Source organism: Embiotoca jacksoni, unplaced genomic scaffold (assembly GCF_022577435.1).
Source record: "Embiotoca jacksoni isolate LCO1_2020_lvr unplaced genomic scaffold, fEmbJac1.0.p SCAF_15, whole genome shotgun sequence".
Lineage (NCBI taxonomy): Eukaryota > Metazoa > Chordata > Actinopteri > Embiotocidae > Embiotoca > Embiotoca jacksoni.
Genome location: NW_027185285.1, coordinates 4,656,714 through 4,676,018, shown reverse-complemented (window position 1 = coordinate 4,676,018; position 19,305 = coordinate 4,656,714). Strand labels below are relative to the sequence as shown.

The 19,305-nt window shown below is 40.5% G+C and overlaps 3 protein-coding genes across 4 annotated transcripts; 2 read left to right on the top strand and 1 right to left on the bottom strand.

Annotated features, from left to right (window-relative positions):
* Positions 1-80: 80 nt before the first annotated feature.
* On the bottom strand, positions 81-3,975 carry LOC138197957 (5-hydroxytryptamine receptor 3A). The gene is made up of 9 exons (XM_069149024.1): positions 3,829-3,975; positions 3,523-3,668; positions 3,195-3,239; positions 3,008-3,114; positions 2,359-2,528; positions 1,735-1,850; positions 904-1,114; positions 644-799; positions 81-497 (listed from the first exon to the last, which is right to left on the bottom strand). Exons 1-9 carry the CDS (start codon positions 3,902-3,904, stop codon positions 244-246), a joined length of 1,281 nt encoding a protein of 426 aa, XP_069005125.1. The 5' UTR covers positions 3,905-3,975; the 3' UTR covers positions 81-243.
* On the top strand, positions 703-10,861 carry LOC138197958 (inward rectifier potassium channel 16-like). 2 transcript variants are annotated; one of them, XM_069149026.1, is made up of 2 exons: positions 703-814; positions 9,676-10,861. In XM_069149026.1, the coding sequence occupies exon 2, from the start codon at positions 9,702-9,704 to the stop codon at positions 10,839-10,841; it is 1,140 nt and encodes a 379-aa protein (XP_069005127.1). In that variant the 5' UTR covers positions 703-814; positions 9,676-9,701; the 3' UTR covers positions 10,842-10,861. The 2 variants fall into 2 exon arrangements, with proteins under 2 accessions (XP_069005127.1, XP_069005126.1); XM_069149025.1 differs by lacking the exon at positions 703-814 and adding an exon at positions 6,441-6,496.
* Positions 10,862-12,291: 1,430 nt separating this feature from the next.
* Positions 12,292-18,803, top strand: LOC138197956 (inward rectifier potassium channel 2-like). Its single transcript, XM_069149023.1, has 2 exons — positions 12,292-12,372; positions 14,757-18,803. Exon 2 carries the CDS (start codon positions 15,005-15,007, stop codon positions 16,322-16,324), a length of 1,320 nt encoding a protein of 439 aa, XP_069005124.1. The 5' UTR covers positions 12,292-12,372; positions 14,757-15,004; the 3' UTR covers positions 16,325-18,803.
* Positions 18,804-19,305: the final 502 nt, after the last annotated feature.

Below are 19,305 nucleotides of genomic sequence, written 5' to 3'. Positions count from 1 at the left end.
TCATAGTTTATACTCACCATGTGACTTGAATTAAAAAAAACAAAACACGAGTGGAAGATACAATTTCTTTATTTGTTGGCTTTTCAGGAATACGGTAACATTCTTGTTCACCATCTAGAGACAAACTGCAGGTGCAAATGTGTTAATATTTGGCATATAATAGTGAATTTAGGAACACCTCAGTCTAGTGGATTTCTTTTAGATAAATAATGCCTCGTAATATTGCAAAGCCAGGAAGTAGTATTAGTACCAGAATTCAAAATGATTAACGATACATTTTTGCCTTGCCATCATCGTATTCATGACACAAAAGTATACGGTGCCACAAATGAAATAGAACCAGAAAAAGATCTTGTCCAGTGTGTTGGCAAACTTCCGGTTATGCTCAGTTTCCATCTCCTTGGCAGCAAAGTCTTCCAAGAATTTGACCACCCTTCTGAGCATTTGAGCGTCCTCGGGCACCGTCAGCTGGATGACGCTGACGTCGGCTTTGATTTCTGCAGGGATAGAAGTAATGATTTGAGCAGGTCGTGGCGTGTTTCTTTGTTTATCAAAAATGAGCTTCAAAAAGCCGTATTGACTTAAGTATTGTAAGACAGACTCGGCGCGTGCTGTATTCGCTTAAGGATCATGTCCTCCTCACCCTCGTCCCCCCTCTCCTTGTTTTCTGTGTTTTTCGGGGCGGACCCTTTTGAGCAGCGGCGGGAAATGAGGCAGCCGTCCTGGGCCACCCGTGTCAGCAGCATGGACACCAGCATGCTCAACACCAAGAGAATCAGGCAGACGCAGAAGTGGATTCCTGCCGCGCAGACAGGTGGGTAGTAACTCAGTGACTCAGGCCCTTTGCACATGTTGTTTTGCGCACGAGCGCGTTTGCTTGTGCGTGAATGCGACGTGACTTACGGATGATGGGGCTGCAATCGCTATCTCCAGGGAGCTGGGCGTTGAGGATGTTGAGGAACATGGTGAAGCTGAGCACCAGAGTGACTTTGAAACAGTTGCGTTCGCCGCCTCCCAGTGGCAGGGCGAAGCTGACGATATCAGCCGCAATGATCAGAATGCTGGGCAGCACCAGCGTTATGAAGTGGTTGGCGGATTTGAGGCTCAGTTCCACCTTGAGAAGCACAGAGGACATAATATCATGGCTCTAGTAAGAGAGAATGGTACATGTATATCTCGGTAACGCTTTCTGGTACTTTTTTTTTTTTTCAAATTTGGCACAAATCTTCACTTCGACTACAAAAGGAACTGACTAGATTAGATTGATTCTGGAAAAAAAAAAAAAGCACGGACGTATACTGCAACTTGACTGGCGGAGGAAGGAATACATATGCAAGGTGGTAATTCCTGTTCTCGTGAAATGTTTGACGAGAGTGGGGAAAAAAAAAAAAAAAGCTCAATTGGAGGTTATTCTTTCATTCTCATTGGTTAGTTTGTCCCACCAACACTCAGCGAAATATTAAGTTTGCTATCATACGATAAAGAAAAGCAAGAAATCGTCACAACGGAGAAGCTGAGCTCGGGGAACGTTTGTCGTTGTTGCTCAAAAATGACTGAAATGATTCATTAATTAAATCATTTAAAATATATATTTATTTTTTTTAAAAGACTTATCAATTATTTAACCATTTGTTTCCTCCCAACATCACAATCACACAAGTCAGTTGCTGTCTTTAGGGATGAATTCTTGTAGATAGCGGTATTCCCTGTTTTTGTCACCGATCATAAACTCACTGTGATGTAATCGCGGTCATCTCCTTTTTTCTCGAAGCCCACTTTGTTTGTTTCCCAGTCTCCCTGGCTGGCACCAACCAGCTTCACTTCACCCAATTCCAGCTGTGTACCACATCCTGAATGAAATAAAGCCAAATTATTGTTTGTTTTGAAATCACGTCATATATATACCAAGCGATTTTTTTTTTTTTTTTTTTGTATTTCGATGAATATGTATGCCATGATAGTTACAAAGGCAACTCATAAATAGCCCATCACATACACTTGATAGCACAAATCAGCAGTAATCGTCACCCTCGTTTTTCCTTGTGTAAATCATATATTTATGCTCCTTTCTTGTGGAAAGGCATGACATGTGACAATGCTAAAATAATCGAAATGTCATTTAAACGATGAGGTGTTTTTAATTCGATTTTAAATTAAAAAAAAAAAAAAAAAATGCCCCAAAAAAACCTTGTCATCGTTGAAGAATATAAATCAGATATGAGAAGAGTACAATTATAATAATTAACACATTTGAAATGAAGAAAATGGGCCAAATAAGAAAATGATCACTTAACAACCCAGTTTGCTCTAAATGTGTAGAATGATATGGTAAAGATATTTGGGAATTTCTGAGCTCACCATCGTTAGACCAAGTGTGGATGGCCACAGGACACTCATCAGCAGCGAAGGGATAGTTGAACAGATTGATTTCACAGTTGATCTCTGCGTGTATGATCACTTTGTGCTTCACCGTGCCGTTACTGGATGCCAGCAGATCACGAGAACTGTGCTGCATAGTTGTCAATATTCTACAAACACAAGAGATAACAGTTGTCTCAGAGGAACCTCAAGAAGTTCTTGAATTGAATTTTTAACAATCGTTGGAAGCGCTTATGCTATGTAAGTAACCACAGATGGGTGATATATTAATTTTTATATCGTAATATGAGATTAGATATTCTCTTCGATTTTGGTTACTGTAAAATGGTAACATGGCATTAGTGTCGTCTTTTCCTGGTTTTAAAGGCTGCATCACAGTACAGTGATGTCATTTTCTGACCTTACCGGACTGTTGTAGCTGTTCTACTAATTGCCTTTAACCACTTTGTCATTATAACCACGTTGCTAATGACTGCTTATGAAAAATCGCATTGTGGAAATATTTTGTTTTTGTTTTTGTGAAAGCTCAAATAGTTGTTCCCACGATATTGTCACAATATCGATAGTGAGTTTTCTGGTCAAAGACATTTTGATATGTTCATATTGTCCAGGCCTATATCTAACTTACCCATTTGTTACGTGGAGCTCTGGAGTCCAGACTTTATTGACTGGCAGGACCACTTGATCAAACTTGTAAACGGATGTGTCCCATTGCAACGCAGGATCTTTCCATAACTGTGTTTTAAAATAAAAATGTGTGTGATCAAAACATATCCTTTTGTCCTGTTAATATAAAAAAGTATCTTTAAGCTTACAATTGTGGCTTCCAGACGACTAATTAGGCGGAGATTCTTTGTGTTCTGTGAAAAAAGATGACACATATTGCTTTGTTAAATAATGGTTTTTAATAATTACCTGAATGGTATGTTCACCTGATCGAAATATATTCTGAACACGTGGTCACCAGGCTCGCATTAATAAAGCTTAGGTAAAATAACACCAGCACAAAATTTAAAAAAACAAACATTTTTTAACACAAAAGGAGAATTTGAATCACTCATTTGTCATGGCAGAGATCGAAAAGGAAAAATTAGAAATAATTCTCAGTTAGCTCCTTCACGAACTACAGAAGAAAATACTTACAACTGACAGAGTTTGGTACTCGATGAATGGCACTTGAATTGGGTGAGTGCAGTTTTCATTCTGTGGCTGAGATAAATAACCCTTGTTGATCAACATTTCAGCCAGACATCGGCGACTTGTGCAGTTGGATTCAGCAAGTCCACATCCTGAAATTGGAGATAGGTATAATTCAAAGCTTGACTGTTTTTTGTTGTTGTTTTTTTTTAACTTCTCCAAATCTGTCACCTTAAAAAAAAAAAAAAAAAAAAAGTCTGATAATTTTGTGAAATCTAGTAGCTCTCCGCAATGTACTTAAGTTACACTTACCTATAGTTAGTAAACTCATTAGGAGGAGCGCCTTCTCCACTCTGGAGGTAGGACGTTTCAGCACTTCTGACTGCATCTCTGCAGATTGTGTTAAGACTTCTCATATAATTAATAACTACAGATTGACTGACAGCTCTGTGTGCCACTTTTCACCATCCCTGTCTTCTCCTTCTCCGGGTTTCAGCCTGACGTGACACTTAAATAGCCCCGGCTGTGACGTTTAACCGCACAATACAACTCTGAGCAGACCACGGAAGGCACACTACAAGACAATGCGACTGACCCACAATGGCCTTTCAGAACGCCACCGCGTGATTAATTACAAAATGCTCGGCATGTTCCTCAGTAAACCTGAGCAAACAGTCGTAGGGCCAAGTGCTACCCGCTGTCTGTTTACCTGCCGGCAGATCCAGGTAGCCCCAGCTGCTATTTGTCATTCCGGCTGACCACGCGCCTCTGCATTACAATGGGACTGCCGCTTTCATATTAGGACACGAGTTTCCCCGCTCATGGATGCACGACAAATATTTAACCGCTCGAGTTTGCAGTGCGGTCGAGGAAAGGCCGAGCAATTAAAAACACTCTTGTTTTGACAGCTGGATTACGAATTCAGATTTCATCTTTGTTGTCTTTCTATTTGCATTCATAATTTGACTCGTGACCTTATTAGGTTATATAGTGGTAATTCTACATTCTGAACTGCGCTGTCAAAATAATGCAGTAAAAAAAAAAAAAAAAAAGATATCTACGACAGAAAAATCAGAATGAAGAAAATGTCGAGCTACAGTGCTGATGTGTCTGGAATGAAATAAAATTCATTACGAGAAAAGAGAACGCTTCAAAGTTATTTTCAAATCTTCATACATACTCTGAAATGATGCACTACTTTTTGATAGTTATATGTTGGACAACGTGCCTTTAGAAAATAGGTGCATCATTATCAGTTACATCTCATGCTATTATCTCGCCTGCCTATCCGTGGCTCGCATCTTGATGGGTTTGACCGAGGTTCCACCTCCACCTTAAACACCAGCACCTCGGAAACCCTTGGAAACACTTTGCAAACCTGTGCATAGCTCTTTTCTATTCCTACTTCATTTTAAGTTTCATCTTCAAGGGAGTTCTCTTTTGCCTTCTACTAGCCTACCACTGAGGTCCCTCTGAGCGCAGCACTTGTCACTTTCTGGTTCCTTCTTCATGTCCCATTTCATGCATCTCTGTCCCATTTCACAAATGATCTTACAGTTACAGTAAACTGTAACTCATCTTTGGCTGGAAAAAAAAAAAAAAATTCAATCACTGTCATCCCACAACATGCAGTTAATTTCCTGTAATTCCTTTCACCTGGAGGTCATACGCAAACACAGACCGGCAGCATGTTGCCCCTGTTTTATTATGTTACCTTTCTACTGACAGAGGAAGTGTTTTTACTTTCATTTACTTTCAAAATGTTGTTGCGCTATTGTTTCATAGCACTAATGATTAACGTTTTCCTTACTTTTGCTGCAGCAGTCACTCGTCTGATCAAATGTCTTGCATTTACATTTTTGGCTCACGAGGTACATAAATGTCATTATATGTAGGTCTATCTGGGTCACAAGTTAAAGAGCGTGGCAGCTGAGGCAAACTGTTTCCTTCACAGTGCTAATTTTTAGATCGTGGGTCTGTACATCACATTTTGAATTGTTGGAATGCAGTGTGGTGTCTTGTGAGCCCAAAGGTCTGGGCACAGTGTGGTGCCGGACACATCAAGTCAATATATAAATCAATCTACTTATCTGTAACTTTCTTAGTAGGCTATTATACTGCAGAAGGAAGTATTCTGTTTTCTGTCTGTCTGTGCTTACACATCTTCATTATATAGTTGATGCCTGTAAATGACACACTGGTCAACTGTTCTTTCCAGGTTATCTCCGGATAGGAATGTCTCGTATCTCTATCTTAAAAACCACTACATATTGGATCAGGTTACGGGGATGGTGAGGATGTCATGTCCTATTTTTAAAAACACAACAAGGTTGTTTCGCTGTTGTTGCCCTCTTCCTAGAAGCTATGAATGCTCTTATGGCTGCAATAAAGGGGATTTAAAAGTTATTGTCCTGGCGGTGTAGTTGCGATCTTTCTCATCTTATCAGAACTAAATTGAGGACAACTGAGACAAAGAAAATCCTCGTGCCAATGACGACGTCTCCATCTGATTGAACAAAGGTTAACCTCCTGTCTTACGAATCACGGAGATCTGAAGGAAAATGACGAAAATAGACACTTAAAAAAAATAACCTGCTGAAAAACTTATAAATCATCAGTATGTCTCCGCCTTTATTATCTCGTCGACGATTATTTAGATTGCTCAACTTCTGTTTCATCATCCCGGGACAAACAGCGAGAGGACATTTGATGTTTTTATCTTAAGGAACCTCTAAAATATTCCATAGCTCATAAATCCTTCTCGATTGTCCAATAAGGTTTCAGAGGGAAGTGATTGCTGTCATATCAGAAAAAAAAAAAAGGGGACTTTGCCTCAGGACCAGGACAGCCCCCAACAATGTCACACTGTACAACCAACTGATCTCAGAGATTATTCCAGCAGGGGCGACATATTGTGTTACGCTCGACACAACTGATGGACTTTTGTGACACCTGACGTACTCTGATTTCTTCTCTGCAAGTAAGTTCAACATTGGAATAATTGCAGTTTAAGGGCATATACTTAATAAACATGAATACTCGATAGAAATAGAAAGTCAAATTTTCATGATAAAGATGAAGTAAAAGAATTGTGTTTGTGTTTCGACAAAAAAAAAAATTGCAGAATCATAAAAACGTTGAAAGTATCTTTACCCTTTATAGCACTGGCAATCATGGTAGAGACTACTTTAAAGTAATAATTTACTAATCCAGTTGAGCAATTCCTACAGAATGAGCCAACCAGGGCAGAAGTTATAATACCTGACATAAATAAACTCTTTCATTACGTCATGGGCTTCAATGATTCTTTTTTAACATAAGATAATTCTGCGGGAGTCATGACCTTTAATTTTGAGATGAGAGTAAAGATTACTGGTCTGACGTGCTCTGATCCGGCACATGGCATTGTCTGTTGCTCTCACTGCGGTCCCATGCAGTTCCCAGCAAATGGATGCAAAACAGGCAAAAAAAAGGAAAACAGATTTTTGTTTTTTTTTCTGTGTCACCATGTGAGCATTTTTTAAAATGCAGTAATTAGAGCTCGGTTCAAGTACTGAAGCAGTTTTGCTACTGAAGGTCTCATGCATGATGGTGCATATTTCCACGAGCTTTGACTTTTTCAGTCTCAGAGTATTATTGTTGTTTACTCACGAGTTCATTTGCAGTTTACCGACAGACAGGGGCCTGTTTGTACAATAAAATCTCATTCGGATTAATATCTACCTGACTGACGGAAATAACGTGTTAGAGACTATTGCACTATAACCAAGACAGTTTACAATCACACACTGTTGTTTGGTTACATCACAGGAGGGTTAAATTTGAACTCTTCAGAAGTCATTGATCATAGACTGAGATAAATATCAGCTACGTGTTCTCAGCTGAATCAATTAAGCAATAAAATCTGACAGGAAGGACATAGCTTTAAAAAAAAAAAACAAAAAAAAAACTATTGATCAGTGAGGAAGTGTATTCTACTGTGAAACATACAGCTGATAATAAACCTTTTATCAGTGAAACTCAAGTAGCTGTTAGATAATAAGAGAGGGACTTTTTTTTTTTTAGGAGTATTTGGAAAATTTTATGTATCACTGAAAAGAAGGTGGTGCGGTTAAAGTTTGACGTAACATTTGGAGGTGAAAGCTATTAGAGGTAGTTAGAGGGTAATAATTTATCAGGACAAGGACAGATTAATAACTGCTCTGCAATGAGGTCAAGATTTTGCTTGATTAACCGAGACTTACTTGAGTAAAGACATATAAGTACATGACACAAACCTTTTCATGACAACAATGCTTTTTGTTGTTCTTGTTTTTGCTTTCTCTAAAATAAGTCCTCTTTGGTCTATTCATTTGCCACAGACCAAGAGTGGAAACTCAAAACTAAAGAGATTAGCCTTAAAATGAGGTTCTTCACTGTGGGAACTAGATTTCCCTGAACAAAGGTAAAGCCTCAGTTAATCTTGTCACATCGTCAGGACCAAATCTATATATACTGTATATCAACAACAAACTATGTTGGTTTTTTTTTTTTTTTTTATTAAATGTATTAAATTGAATGAAATTGCACACACAGAAGTATTTAATAAAACAATGAAGGCTGTGAGTGCAGCATTCTGATATCATGGAGACAAAGCAGTGACATTCACACGAACCAAATTTTGAGATTAACGGTACAAAAAACAACAACAAACGGACTCACTGAAGTGAAGAGAAGAGATTTAGAAAGCAGTCCTCTTTGAGAGTTTCCAGGAACCCATCAAAGGTATCCAGTATGAGGTCTCGTTGAAGGCAATGACAACAGAGAGGAAGAAGAATTTTAAGATGACTAAAGTAAACACAGTAGGCTACAACTCAACCAACACAACAGAACCAAAAAAAAAAAAAAAAAATCCCAAACTTTTTAGTTAAACATTCAGGAAAAAGCAGTGGGTATGACTAAAGGTAAAAAAAAAAAAAAACAATAGTTCAGCTGCATCAATCGCCTCGCTTTTCTAATAAACAGGTTATAAAAATCACAATGCTTTTACCTGGCTGGTACTCTACATATAGGGTCAGTAATTCCTGGTCTTCTGGCTGTAGATGAGAAATAAACGTGTTAAAAAAAGTAGGATTTCTGCCTCGCTCGAGTACGCCACCATCCGGATGGATGGTTTATACATATCTTTAACCCGTCGCCATATAATCTCTATACAACCATCGCCGTTTCATGTAAACACCCAAGATTAGTGACATCAACTCAGTATCTGACCAAATGTGACATATGGTCAACATTTTCCCTTCAGTTCCGGAGTTACGTGTTAAACAATGGTCACCTTGATGTCACAGTGAAGTTGACCTTTGACCTTTAGGATTTAAAATGTCATAATTTCATTATTTAATGTTATTAGACATTTTTGAGATATTGCCTTCACGGACAACCTTAAAAAAAAAAAAAACATAAAGCCCCCAGCCACGGCTGTCGTTGGCACAGAGGCATAAAAAAAAAACATGATGATTAGACTAAATCAAAACCTATTTGTACCTGAGGAACAATATACCAAGCTTGTGCAAATATGTGTACTCACCTCAGTACAACAGTAGTTTCATAAACGTGGTTTTGGCACTTGTTTGTTCTGAGCCCCCTACTTCACCTTAAAACTTAATCTATACAAATGATTAGCAAAACTAAACTGAAATGTATTAATGTTTCAACATGTGCATATTACAGTGCTCAGTTTACGATGTGTCAAATGATGAAATTGATTTCATATTTTTTACATAACCATGTGTTTATTTACACCGTAGACATTCTCTGTGTGATTACACTTGGATATAATGTGGACCTTGAAGGGTTTATAAAAAAGCTTTTAGCACAACTGATTTGGCCAGTGTACAGACTGTAAGGAAACTTCCAGTAAATAATCAACAAATAAGGAAGCTTGTGATGTTGAACCAGCCTACATTTTTCACACCCCGAGTTGGACACTGCAAGTCCTTTTCTGCTGATAGCCCGAGGCACAGGGTGACCTCGGCTGCCCGCTCAAACATGAAGGTTTCTGCTTAACAAAGAAGTCTGAAAGCCTTTTACATTTTAGTCACGTGTAATGAGTAAAAAACACTGTCCCTCCTACCCATGATGAGATGTTGTAATCTGTGTCTCATCTCTGTCTTTTCGCAGAATACTGAGAAGCAGTCCCAATCAAAATGAGCACTCAAACAGGCGAGCAGGTCATTGATACCTGCCACACCACAGTCCACACACTGGGCAGACAAAATAAACATGAGGGGAGGCGGCTCCGCTTCATGCAGAAAGATGGCAGGTTCCCTGTGGTGTTCCAGCAGACCTCCGGACAATGGAGCACATATTTGAAGGACATCTTCACCACCCTTGTGGAGATCCGCTGGAGGGCGATGATCCTCATCTTCTCCCTTTCTTATATACTCTCTTGGCTCTTTTTTGGTCTCTGTTATTGGCTCATTGCTTATGTACACGGGGACATTGACAATGTAGACAACAATCCCTGTCTGGAGAATGTGCGCGGCTTCACTGGAGCCTTTTTGTTCTCAATGGAGACCCAAGCAACCATCGGTTATGGCTTTAGGGGAATGACCGAGAACTGTATTGGGGCCATTATTGTGGTGACAGTCCAAGATGTATTCAGCTGTCTTCTTGACACCGTTGTCATTGGCATCATTGTGGCTAAAATGGCCTGTGCTCGTAAGAGAGCTCAGACGGTGGGCTTCAGCAGGTGCGCAGTGGTCAACCTGCGAGACGGGGGTCTGTGTCTGTCATGGCGCCTTGGGGACTTCAGGGGTAATCACATTCTGGAGGGGGTCGCCAGGGCCCAGGTAGTCCGGTATGTGAAGAAGCCACTGGGCTCTATTGTGATGTCAAACCAGCACCTGGACATCCAGAACCAGGACATTGTCCTCGCCACTCCAGCCACCATTATTCACAAGCTGGAGCCGGGCAGTCCGCTCTACAGTTTGGGCCCAGACGACCTGCTGGAGGAAAACTTTGAACTGGTGGTGTCTTTCACCTACACCGGTGACTCCACAGGCGTGCTCCACCAAACACGGACCTCCTACACAGCGGCAGACATCCGTTGGGGCCAGCGTTTCCAGGACATGCTGAAAATGGGCAAGAAGCACTACAAGGTGAACTACGCTCTGTTTAATGAGACCACGTGGGTGCCGGTGCCCTTGCTCAGTGCAGAGATGTATGACAGGAGGAGACGTCCTGTAGAGGACGGTCCTCTCTCACCATCAGTCAAAAGAAACGGACACGCGTACCACGCGAATCTCAGCACCACTCAGGAGGTGATGCAGCAAACGTCTCTGTAACATAAACGAGCAAATAAATCTATGCGAAGGGTACATTACAGTGCGTGGTGGACTGTTCCCAAAAGGATAGTGTGATAAGTTGGATTCTTGTAAATATGTTTATATGTGAATTTATATTTATACAGTGTTCATTACTTGATATGTTTAATGATGCTCGATATAAAAAAGTCATGACCACAAATCTAAAACAAATAAAACTTGAAAAGTCTGCTCTCTAGGCTTTCTGAGAGGTTTTTTTTTTTTCTCCCAGGGGTAGAAAAAGTATTTAGGTCTATCATGTAAGTAAAACTGCAAATACCACACTGTAGAAAATACTCAACTACAAATAAGTCCTGCATTCAAAACCTTACTAAAGTAAAAGGATCTAAGTATCAGCAAAATGTACTTCACAAATATCACAAGTAAAAGTACTTACTGTGCAGTAAAATATGATGTTTTTGATTAATATTACTGCTGCATTAATGTTTATATTCCCTCCCCAGTTAATTTTGATTGCTTTATAGGTTTTTAATCTACAGAAGTGCGTCATATTCTATTTAAGCATCATATCTTTGTAGCGTCGCTGTGTAAAAAGTCAACTTTTCAGTTCAGAAAAACATTTTTCAGAACATTTTATTTTCTTGACAGAGGAACATTTAATTATTTGAATTTTAATGTTTTCTGATCAATTAAAGTCACCAAAATTAGAGATACGTGGTTTTGACTCAACAGGAAGGGTATGAAGAATTATAATCTTAAAAGCAAATGATCTTTAAAGCTGTCAGACAAATGTAGTTCAATAAAAAGTACAATATCTGCGATAGAGTGGAAGTCTAAAGTTGCATCAAATGGATATATTCAAGTAAAGAACCTTGAATTTGTACTAAAGTAAAGTAGCCTACTTGAGTGAACGTACTTAGTTACATTGCACCACTTCAATCATCTTTGTAGCTCTACACCGCCACCTTGTGTTCACCCACTCAATATCCCTGCACTGGTGATTATGTGAACGTCACACAGTTGTCATGCAGTCAGTGTTTTTCCACAATTCCCAGTGTCTATTTTCTCAGGTTACAGAAAAAGGAAACAAGTTGCCTCACAGCCTAAACTCAACTATATTTAGAATAATTAATTTGACTGTTTCGACCAATTTCATAATTGCATGCATTTTTTTGTTGCAACTCTGATCCCGCAGTGCAGCTTGTTTCTTGTTTTAACATCAAATTTCCAAAGATTGTTCTCACCTCGACAGATAATATAAATACTCCCCGTGGACTCAGACCCTCAAACAGGCGCTGCAGCTTTCTATTGGACACCGCTGTGAAAGGGGCGGGGGTATGCACACGTGCTTTTAAAGTCTGTCTTTGCAACCACAAATATCTTCTTCAGTATTGCTGGAGAGGGTTATGGCAGAATTTTTAACTCCAGACGGGAAACTAAGAGAAAACAATAAAAGAGCTGCAGAAACAAACGGGATGAAGTGCGCATATATGGCGCACATGGGACTTACTCCAACAAGAATAGATCAGATTTGCACCGCAAGTACCAACAGGTAGGTGTAAGAAGCGGGAAAATGATATCTATTGTGGGAGATAACGTACAAGCAATTATTGATGTGTCATTGCAAAACGCTAAAAAGTCATGTTATGAGAAATGAATTTAACACCTGAAAAGATGCTACTTCTGTGCTATAATGTAGATTTAGAAACATTCGGCATTATTATCATTTCACAAGTAGAATCTACCTTCAGTGACTGCAGGATGTGGACTGGATGTAATTTCTTCTGTCCTTAATTTGAATTCAACTCTGTAATTCGTGATTTGTGCATGAGGTACATTTTTGCAGGCTTTCTTTATCCTGTAGAATTCATGAATTAAGCATAAGATATTAAGAAATAAAATGAATACAAAATCATTGAACTTGCTCAGAAGTATATGTTAAATATGTGTGACAACAAATGTTGTAAAAGGTTTTAATCAAATACACCACGTGCTGTGAACGACTGGCCATAGTTATTGATTTGTGTAATAAAAATTAGAGCAGCTTTATATAACTAGTTTCCATCTGCCTCAGCTGTTGGCTCTTACTGAGAACACATGCAAAACAAACAATCACAGGTTGTGCAGCTTCTGGAAGCCTTGATCTGTCACCACGTAACAGCCTGAAGTAATAAGTGATGAGATATAGTGTACAGTGTAATGAGAAAGAGAACACTTCAAAAGTTAGAGATCTGATTTGTACGGGTGTGTGTGTGTGTGGGAGGAGGGGGGGGGGGGTATCTGTGCACGGTTACTTGTTTTAATGCCACAATGCATCAGACTACCCACTTAAAAGAAAGGATAGCTGGATGGCCAGCATGCTTATTAGATACATTTGATATTGTAATTGCGGGGAAGGAAAGTTTCCTGTGGCCAGACTTTGTCACAAATTTTGCAGTTTTATAATAAAGACAAATATGTAAGCGATCAAAATTACATTTCCACTGCCATAGTCAAATACTAAAACCCATTTAACAACATTCATTGGCACGGTTTGAGCTGTGGATGAATGAAGCCCCATATTCCCATTGGTGTGAGTGACATGTTGCTATTTCTGGTCGACCCAGCAGTGACATCATTAGTTGAGAAAAAAAAACAAAGATGATGCAGGGAGACCTTGTCCGGCACATCTTATCCCACGTGACTTATGAACATTTCCAGAACAGTTTAATGGACATGAAATCAGATGATAGCATAAAAGGGACTTGTGCCAGTCAACAGTTTTCTTTTTGATATCTGTGCTACGCTTTCAAAGTGAAATTACAGGGTTTTTCCCAAGTTTGTGGAAGATTAAGGGGCACCTATTTGCTGATGACTTTGGGGATCTTCCCGCAAGGAAAATTTTTACATTTATTATTTAAATTTATGCAGTTTTACAGAATTGTTTACCATTATTATGACCATATCTGTGTACAATTTTACAAAAACTTGGGAAAAGCTAGAGCAGATAACCAAAAAGCCTAAATGCAAGACTTGCTAAAGAAGTTCTCTGGGGAACAAATACAATCCTTAGCTCTGGGAAAAGTCCATTTTGTTAGTTTTGATGCTCTCCACAATGATTTGGCTTAGGTAGTGCCCAAAATGGCTTGGGTACTGCACATAAACCTTATAATGGCAGGGAAAACTTTGAATTAATGAACATGAGCAGTGCAGCGTAATCACAATATTCCCCGAAAAGGCCTCTATATATAGAACTTTATTTATGCGCCTTTTTCCACTTGGACACAATGGTGAAACTCAGATGAGCATGTCTGGATGTTCCTGGCCTTTTGTAGCCTGTGGTGTTGTATTTTAATAGACCTCTCATTCCGCACACACCGAGTCAATAGCTTTTGTAATTTAGCTGTCCTTGTTGCTCTATTACATGTAATGCAAGGTTACTGGTCAATTGTGGTTCGTTGTGACTCTGTACGTACTCAATAATGAAATGTAATAATTAGGGATGTGCTATGAGTTTTAAATGCATGCAACATGTAAGGTTTATACTCGTGACTGTGCATTTTAGAGACACATCTGCACAGAGCTGCTACTTGTACAGTGTCTTTGTTCGCTGGATTAACATGAACTTGATCTGTAATTCGACTCAGCTCCCTGCGGACTGACCTGCCTAATTAATACTTACATTAGGCTGTGTAAACATCCTTTCCCACTTGTCAGATATCTAAGTGGTTGAATAATATTTTTTTCTATTGCTGGTAATAGACACACAATGCTTCCTGACAGCCCGGCATCCTGTCTTCTGTTTGTATATTGTCTGTGTCTGCACGAATTGTGCCTCAAAGTGTACAATGCATTATTTAGACAGCAGGTAACCTTACACCCTCACGCGCCGATCTTTGCTCTGGTTCCTGCCAATTACTTTAAAACTGTTTTTCTCTCTGTCTGTAATTTCCACAGCCCACTTCACTGATGAGGTCCAAAGCAGGAGTCAGAGAGGAGTGACCTGCCCTCGCCAACGGCGCACAGCACTGCCACAGAAGCACAGGCACAGGGTCCCCTGTTCCCCACGCGACTGAGTCCTGTTGTCCACATTTTCTGCTTGAGTTTGTCCCCGGGATCATTCAAAACTGTTTCTCCAACGCTTCTACCAAAAACTTAGACTGTTTTCCACAGCAGAATCGGCCCAGCCCTCCCAGGTGGAAGTGATGGGGAGTGTGCGAAGCCACCGTTACAGCATTGTGTCCTCTGAAGAAGACGGCATGAAGCTGGCGACTATTGTCGTACCAAATGGCTACGGAAATGGCAATGTCAATAAGGGGCACACACAGCACCAACGTCAGAGCCGCTTCGTCAGGAAGGACGGCCACTGCAACGTGCACTTTATCAATATGAGTGAGAAAGGCCAGCGTTACCTGGCAGATATCTTCACCACCTGTGTGGACATTCGCTGGCGTTGGATGCTGCTCGTATTCTGCCTTTCTTTCCTGTTGTCCTGGTTGTTTTTTGGCTTTGTCTTCTGGCTAGTGGCCCTCTCTTACGGGGACTTAGAGAATACAACTCAGATGTGTGTTTCTAATGTGGACAGCTTCACCGCTGCCTTTTTGTTCTCAGTGGAGACCCAAACAACAATTGGCTACGGTTATCGCTACGTGACAGAGAAATGCCCTGTTGCCGTTTTCACGGTGGTCTTCCAAAGCATTGTGGGCTGCATCATTGATGCTTTTATCATCGGCGCTGTAATGGCCAAGATGGCAAAGCCCAAAAAGAGGAACGAGACCCTGGTGTTCAGCCACTATGCTACAGTTGCCATGAGGGACGGCAAACTTTGCCTGATGTGGCGGGTGGGGAACCTGAGGAAGAGTCACCTGGTGGAGGCCCATGTGAGGGCCCAGCTCCTCAAATCCCGCACCACGGCCGAGGGAGAGTTCATCCCCCTGGACCAGGTCGACATTGACGTAGGCTTCGACAGCGGCATCGACAGAATCTTCCTGGTGTCTCCGATTACCATTGTGCATGAGATTGACGAGGACAGCCCATTCTATGAGATGAGCAAACATAATTTGGAAACAGCAGAGTTTGAGATTGTAGTGATTCTGGAGGGCATGGTCGAGGCGACAGCCATGACGACTCAGTGCCGGAGCTCCTACGTGGCCAGCGAGATCCTCTGGGGTCACCGCTTTGAGCCGGTGCTCTTCGAAGAAAAGAACTACTACAAAGTGGACTACTCGCGCTTCGACAACACCTACGAGGTGCCCAGCACGCCCGACTGTAGTGCCAGGGACCTGGCTGAGAAGAAGTCCAACGCCTCCAGTTTGAGGAACTCCTTTTGTTACGAGAACGAAGTGGCTCTCGAAAAAGTTGAGATGGAGGAGGAGTTCGAGGAGGAGGAGGAAAGCAGGGAGATGAGGGCTGTTGAGGTCAGTGCGCTCGAGGACCCAAACACAGACGTGGTGTCAGACTCTGAATGCAACCTGGACTCTTTGCCTTTGGAATCAACGCCTTTGACGGCAGAATCAGAAATATGACAACGGGTATAAAGAAGTGTTAAATACTACCACGGGGTATGTTAAAGTTTGAACTTTGGTCCCGATTGCTGTTTTTGATGATGCATGACAGTTTATCTGTGATTTGAGTATAAATCTATTCATGCAGAAGCTCATGCACATGACACCAGGGACATACAGACACGTCACATTGTTTATGGTGAACATGGTGATAAATTAACTGGTAGCATGAAGCCAGAGGGATAAAATGAGTTAGATGCCTTGACTTACACACTGTGTAGTTTGTTTGTGTGCACACTGCAGAACAGCATCCAAGTTAAGATATTTTAGTAGAATATTCAATTTGGATCATAAAAAAGAACCGGGTTCAGAGAAATCAGTTGCATATTCTATTTGCATTTTTTTTTTGCATTAAGCAGCTATTGGAGGTATAATAAGTCTTTTTTGGGGGCATACATGTCACGTGGGATTGTGATTAAATGACATGATTTAATAGATTTAAATGTATTTAAAAAGATTGAGTTGAACCTGAAGTTTTGAGATTTGTTTCTAATGCCAACCTAAATTAATGAATGTTTAATCATTTTAAGTTAAATATTCTTTTTTTTAAAGGCTACCAAGTTCAACTTAAATCAGCACCAAAAAGGGTATCATTTGTTAATGAGCTGGTCTCTTAGCAAAGTTTATTTCGAGTCTTCTTCAGTGTGTTGGTGTCATGGCGTAATACAGGGAAATGATGTCTTGCACAGATTACGAGCACGAGTACACGCGCACGGGTCCTCAATCTATCGACTGGTTTTATGGCCGATTCATACTTTCTGCATCCGCGTGTTTGCAAGGGTTCAAATGATGAAAATCTTGTCACCTGCCCAAAGCAGTGAGGGTCTGCATACATCATGTCTGTGTGCAGGACCAAAACGTGTTACCACGTGGACTACACACAGACCAAGTGCACGAACTGCGCATGCATGTTTACTTTGGGAGAAGCAGTGTGAGGATATACGTTGTTCCACACCTTTATAATCAATCATTGAAAGAGTACAGACAGACATACATAGCATTAAACCCTGAGCAAAACCACTCCACCATCACCTTCATGACCATAGGCCCCTATTGTCACCATTGGGAATTGATAAATGTGCATCACATGCTGCCATGAGCTCAATGGACTTGATCTATTTTTAATTTCCTGCTGGATTTTGGGAGGTGCTTTGATTTGCACCCGCTTTCCATCGATGGCACCCAAACACAGTGTGAATTCCGAGTTGTCCAGAAACCCTGCGCTGTGTGCGCACATTGTGCTCAGAATGCGAAGGCAACAAACAAACTCTGGTTCAGCACAATGAGGCGTATCCTCACATTGTGGCGTGTCTGCTCCGGTCAGCGCACGCGAAAGTGGAAACCGTGAATTGGCTTTAAGTCTAGCATCTTTTGCAACGTGTTCCTTAACAGAAGTCTCAGTCCGAGTAGAGGCGCTTGGGTCGTTTGGCTTTGACTGAGCACACGCTGCATTAGATGTCACAGGGAGAAGAAGCAATAAGATGTGATTCAATGTGCAGTATACTGCCACTTCTTACAGGTTTCTGTGTTCTAATGTGCAATACTGTTCAGTGGTAGAACGTGACAGAAAACTCGACCCTGAGCCAAGGCTATGAATGTTGGTGAAAAGTGCTGCTAAGTTACATATTGTATGTTTAGAGAGAAGTCTAGGAGCCACAATGTATTATTTGTCTTTTAAGGTATCCATTTTGAAGATTGCAGATGCAGCTTTTAGTGTTATTTCTAGCTGTAGACAAGCATGATTATGTCAGTGTGTTTTCCAAAGCTTTAGTGCACTTTCTTCCCCACCAGATTATTTTTCCCCAATAAGAGCAGAAGCTGTTTACCCAAAGTACCCAAAGCCAAACGTGTACATATATAAAAGACAACCATAATTCATCTGTTAGTTGATTTGAAACCTGAACTTTCCCTCATCTAACAGTGGTTGGCTGTTAAAACACGGAATTATTTGAATTGAGGTTAACATAGTCTCCTTTATATAAGCATCAATGTTCTTGGCATGGGAGACATCCAGAATTTGGACACATCCTCGTTAACCCTCTCACTTCACCACTGCAGGTCTTGTGAAGTTATTTTTCTTTTGTGAATGGGCCCTTGCTTTGTCTTATTAAAGATCAGGAGTAATTATTTCACTCAATCAGAAATCCCAAACGGATGGAGCACACTTGACTTCAGTACTACACACCTTTACCTTTACTCTAGGTGTTATTGTGACACATTGAAGCTTGGAAAATGTCAGCAAGATGCCAGAAAACTGTAGTGCTTATCTGGTCAGGAGATCTATTAAAATATTTGATTTGTTCTCACACTTCTCCTGTCTTAGTTCTTTATTTTTCTACCAGGGTCTTCCCACCTTCCTGCACAAACCAGACACTGTACAGATTTTTTTTTTTTAATCTTTTGTAAATTATAATGCAAATACTGTATATTGAAATTGCAGTTGTTGAAAATTGTTTATGTCCTTTTTTTTTTTTCAATAAAACTAAAATATAATCATCGTGACGTTGATGCATTAATCGTAAACACCACATTATGATGATATTGCGTCTGCATGATCTTTAAACTGATCACATTCAGCTTTCAATGTTACTCTACCGGGCACATTTTTTTTCCGAGAGCGTGCATCATGACCCAAAATGTGTGACATCTGGAGCTGCTGAGTGAATTCCTGTGTGACACATGCTGTTTCTCTAATTTGGAGCTGTGGCCCAAATTCCAGGCTCACAATCCTTTACTATAATTCACCAAACGGACTCACTCCAGTTCTGTGAAAGCCCACAGAGTCACATCAGTCGGCTCCAACTGGAAGTCATTTTCAATGACAGCAATGGAAAGAACTCATTCATTGTGGAAAATAAGTGTATTCTGCCCTGCAGAGTGTCTTGAGAACAGGTGTTCATATGAAGAATAAGCTGGAATGTGATACATGTAATTATTATTTT